The 5,124-nt window shown below is 38.4% G+C and overlaps 1 protein-coding gene across 1 annotated transcript in view; it reads right to left on the reverse strand.

Annotated features, from left to right (window-relative positions):
• RNMT (RNA (guanine-7-) methyltransferase) overlaps window positions 1-3,903 on the reverse strand; it is a 17,474-nt gene extending 13,571 nt beyond the window's left edge. Inside the window, exons 1-2 of the mRNA XM_009889060.1 lie at window positions 3,626-3,903; window positions 1,219-1,351 (exon numbers count right to left, since the gene is read on the reverse strand). Coding sequence (XP_009887362.1) covers window positions 1,219-1,351; window positions 3,626-3,859 — 367 coding nt within the window. The 5' untranslated portion in view covers window positions 3,860-3,903. The remainder of the gene's footprint in view (window positions 1-1,218; window positions 1,352-3,625) is intronic.
• Between the last annotated feature and the right edge of the window lie 1,221 nt (window positions 3,904-5,124).

Consider the following 5,124-nt stretch of genomic DNA (forward strand, 5'->3'; position numbering starts at 1 on the left):
TCTTTCCCTGGCAGACGAAAGCAAATCTGCGCATCGCTAAACCACCACCCTGTGCGTGAGTGGGGAAACAGGATCCCCTTTCATTACCATTATAATGAAGGCAGATGTTATTTGAAAGTATGGGAAAGCCATAAAAGAGTAAAAGCCAATTAAAAGCATCAGCCACAACTTTTCCTTGCGGTCACATTACAAAAATGCATAATGTTCTCCACTCACTCCACTAGGCCTTGCAATAACATTAGCTACTTGTTTGCTGTCTTCTTACCCTACATACACCAATTTCATTTTCTGTTCTATATCCACTCTGTCTAGATTATCCCTGCTCTGACTGATGTTGGCATATTATGCAAAACATATCAGCACGCTAGCAACTTTTCTTCACAGTAAGAGACATGAAACGTGTTTAGATACAACTGCTTTAACGCCACACTACTGAAATTTGTCATGACTGAAAGGCTTCAACACAGGCTCCAGGAACAGCTTTATATAAACCAAAATATTGCTTCTAACTGCTCCAATACAACACAACAAAAAGCAGCATGCTAAGACAAATGATGCCAACACTTCCTGGCAAGGATGTGTTCATGAATCTGTGGTGCTCTGCTGTTAATTCCGTTCTTTGTTTGGAGATATCTTGTTTCCTCACTTTGGAATTAAGTTGTGGGATAGCAGACTTTGCCTTTTATACAAAGTTACTGATTCTTGAAGAGCTACATCCTCTAGCTCTTCATCCTTTTAAACCATTGACTATGGGTAATACAGAAAATATTTACGTGTTCAAGTTTCCTACAGAATTGCTTAATCTAGACCTGAGGGCAGACTGCTTGGGGAAAAAAGCTATGAAATTACCTGAGGCAGATTTAAATAACAAGAACAGCTCGATCTAACAAGAACAGATAGATTCTTCATGATTGAAAACTGTACCTTCTCTTTAAAAATATCATTTAGAAGAACAGTTTCCAGTACAAACTTCTGTTTCCAGGGCAATTGATCTTTAAAACTTTAGCATATATTTGGCACTCCAACAACATAAAACACAATCACAAAGATTCAAAATAAAAACAAATATAGATATTTTATTGCGCTTGAAAAATCTTACTATGTATTAAGAGACAGAGTGCCATAATCATCATAAGAAAGGAGAAAAAAATGTTACATTTTGATACAAAAATTAGTTACATTTTATTAAAGTCTAAACAATCCATTAAGGAACCTTACCAATGAGGACACTCTTTGTCCAATTATTAAAGTTTCGGAGGTAGAATATGCGAGACTGGCTACGTTTTTCCAATCCAACTTCTTGAAGTTCATTATAATGTGCAGCTACAGTTTGCCCATGGCCTATCTCACGCTGTAGAAATGAGGGAAGAAATAGACTCAAGCAGTGAATTCTTTTTATTACTTTTTCATTTAATCAAAAGACTTGTGTTCACCTTGACCATTTAAGAAAGTAAACAAGTAATACTGTGAAGAGCACCATCATTACATACATAAAAACATTTCCCATATCTGTCCTTCTACTGGCATCAGTACTTCAGTTATCACAGAGACAACTCCCTTAAAAATTTAATCCCCTTTTCAGTTGATCCAAGTAATTTCTGATGGATGACACCTTCAATTTCTGATGGAGTATTTCCTTCCCAGGAATACTTAACTTTCACTTCTCTAATTCTCTCACCACTCTAGAAGAAACAGTTTCATTCCCCTTAAGCCTGAGATTGAAGAAGAGAATGTTCCTTCTTGAGGAACTTCAAACTCCTTCAAAAATCCTGTTTCAGAAAATCAGTGTTTACATCTAACAGAAGCATATAAACTGCCAATTTAACCAAAATGCCAACTAGCTAATGTTGCATAAAGCCCTAAGTGGATGATCCCACTGCCAGAGCCCATAGTAAAGGAATAAGCATAATGACTTGACAATGTATCCCATTTAATGCTTAACAGTTAGGTGTAGAAATGTCCCTATTTTAACCTTAACGGTAAATACTCCAAGAGATTTCTGTCCCATGTGACACAGAGAAGCAGTCTACATCCAGATATTATGCTCCTAGCATTTCTTCACCTTGAAAATACTCTTCAATTATATAAGTGAAATTAAAACAAATTATAAATAAAATACGAAGTAACAGAACATGAAGAAGCAACAGAAATTCCGTGAGGCACAAAAGGGTCTGAAATAACAGTACAAACTAGAATGAAAGATTCTCAGTTAAAATGCACAAACATGAATTCGCACAGCAGTTAAAAGCATTGCCAACAGCTGACTACAAAAGTCAACATCCCAATATCTTACTATTCAAATAGAAGTTCCTCAAGGCAAAACAACGTTTGACTGACTTCAGTACACTACATTAATTCTTCAGTGTTTCATATAACTTTAGTAAACTTCAGAGTGAACACAGACATACTTGTCAGGAATCTCTATGACCCCATCATCTGTTTATTGCCACACCAGGCTGACTGATACTAACAAATATTTTGACCATTTCTAGTCTTTTTTAGGGTAAGCACAGATGGCTCCCTGAATGGCCACTGAAGGTGACGTAAGCTAGAATGGCTGACTTTGACAAGCGTGGGGGACATATTCACACAAACCATTACCGAATCTCAGCTGCTGCAAGCACAGTTGCAAAGAGCCATTAACAAGAGCAATAGCATCTACATGCTGGCAACTGCGTTCAATGCAATCACCTCTCTACACCTGTTAAGCTATGCAAAAACAATGTATTACTTGTCCATCTAAACCTTATCCCAGAATTACCTTATTAAAAAGATGAAAGGGTTAATGTTTCTACCACAACAAATGGCACCCTTTGTTCTATCAGATTGCTTAGCCATAAATTAACACCCTGGAAAAACTCTGAACAGAGAAACAAAACATTAGATCAAAGACATTTTCAAAGTACACTTAAATATGCCAAAAGGACAAAATTACACTGGATATTACAGCATCAGTTTCTACAAGCACATAAATAATAAAGGACAGCATCACCTAAAACATTACCCCTTTCACCCTCCTAGGTAAAAGGACAAATATTTTCTGCTACCCTTGCAGTCTTAAAAAAAAAAAAAAAAACAACAAAAAAACCAAGCATCTGTAAACCTTCTGGTACTTCACCTTGCTAACAGATCATACTGAAATTTTATCACAGAGGATGCAGTTTGTAGAGTTTTCTAAATTATACAATAACTTACTGAGGAAATTAAAGGTCAAAATTATCTTACGGAAGAACCCCCATGCACAGATAACTATACTAACACACAGGGTATCAACATACAAAACATATCAATTAAGGATACATGACTTGGACTAATGCCAGTAAACCCTGCACTACGCTACCAGACTGCTACCACATGTGACGGAACGATAATCTTAGATTTAGACTAAGCTGAGATGTGCTGAGATCGTTTTCTTAAAATTCTAATTACTAGCCCTCTTTCTCTTCCACTAAGCCCAACAAAACTTCTGCAGCACCTGTTATTTTGCTTGGAAGCTACCCTCAACATTTGACATTTGGTGGTTCATGCTGGTTCACATATGTTTAGCACAAATATTTTCAATCTTTTCTTGGGCTAAGACTTTGAAACAAGGACTTCAACACAGCTCAAAATAAATGATACTCACTACTTTCTTAGGAGGTTCATCTTCAGGATCAAAATTCTTCCTTTTTGCTCTGCCGTCCTGATCACCACTATCAACTTCTTTTTCATTTTCAGTGGACTGCACTGTACCTGAAGTTGAACTATCACCTTCCCAACCAATACCTGAATCCGCCTCTAAAGTATGAGGTGTTTTCTCCACTTCTTCATCCAAACTCTTTTCTACTTCCTGTTCTTCTGTCTTGGTTAAATCAGCCATTTTGGACAGGTTAGTCTCCTTGTCCTTTGATCAGAATGGAAACCTACAGAGGGGGAAAAAAAACCACCACACCAACTATTTACTGTGTGATTTCATTTACTTATGGTTATGATTTTCAAACACAATACTGGCATTATGAAAAAAGAGCATGCCTTTGGCCTAAGCAACATACAGACTTCAAATCTGACTAGTTATTTAATAAAGACAGTACAATAAAATATGTGGAATTTCAAAGTACTCTCATTATAATGAGATCAAATTAAGATAAATCTTTACTCTTCATGTTTGAGTCTTTCTCAGCTATCTTCATTGATTCCACTGCAATGTGTTACTGCTTTTGAGCCTGTAATCTTTTTCCCCTCCCCGTAATAAGCAACCTACAAGTCACTTTATGTTTAGCAACACAAGCTGACAGAGTCTCTCGCATTAGTAAATTCATTATTTAATCTGAAACGTTTTCAAACAGATATCCTCAAACAAAAAGACAAGGTGCTTTTTTAAGAGCAAATTTCCTATCATTTGTGGATTTTCAAGTTTGCCATGAATATCCACAATGCCTCAAGCATCACTAATACCAGGACTCTTCAGCTCTAACTGCATTTCCATATCTCCACTTCACAAATACCTACGCAGTGCATTAGGACTACAAATCACTGTGACAAAGCTCGTGTAGACTCCAGCAAATCCCAGCCTTCTTTCCAACATCATCAGGAAGCGGGGCACCTACTTTTCAGTAAGGCATAGGAGAAGATAATTTGGCAACTCCTTTTCTACAACAGTGGCCTATTTCAGTCTAACAAAACACGCGCACGCTCTGCTGCACCCAGGCTGAAGTCTCCTAACAAGTGCCAAAATACAAACATTAAGTGGAATATTACACAGAGACCCCAGAACAGCTTTTCTCAACAGCCAGCCTCAAAGTCTGAGCAACAGAAATAATTCTTCCACTCCAGTAGAGCATCTCACGCTCCCAGAGGAGTACAGCCTTTCTTATCCTTACTGGGCTGCCCCAAGCAGCTCACCAGCAGTTTTTAAGGCCTAAATTTAGAAGCGATCACAACTTCAGAACCAGCGAAGGCAACCAAGTGTCCAAGGGGCAGATACTTGGGAAGAAACGCCGGAGAGCCCAACACGCCAGGGGGACGGGGGACAGGACTGCGCTCACGGCCCAGGAAGAGGGGAAAAGCAACGACAGGTGCCGCAGCGTCACCCACCCCGTTAACGGCCTGGGCCCTGGAGCTTTTTAACTGCGTCACGGGGGGCTG

Source organism: Charadrius vociferus, unplaced genomic scaffold, assembly GCF_000708025.1.
Source record: "Charadrius vociferus isolate BGI_N301 unplaced genomic scaffold, ASM70802v2 scaffold65, whole genome shotgun sequence".
Lineage (NCBI taxonomy): Eukaryota > Metazoa > Chordata > Aves > Charadriiformes > Charadriidae > Charadrius > Charadrius vociferus.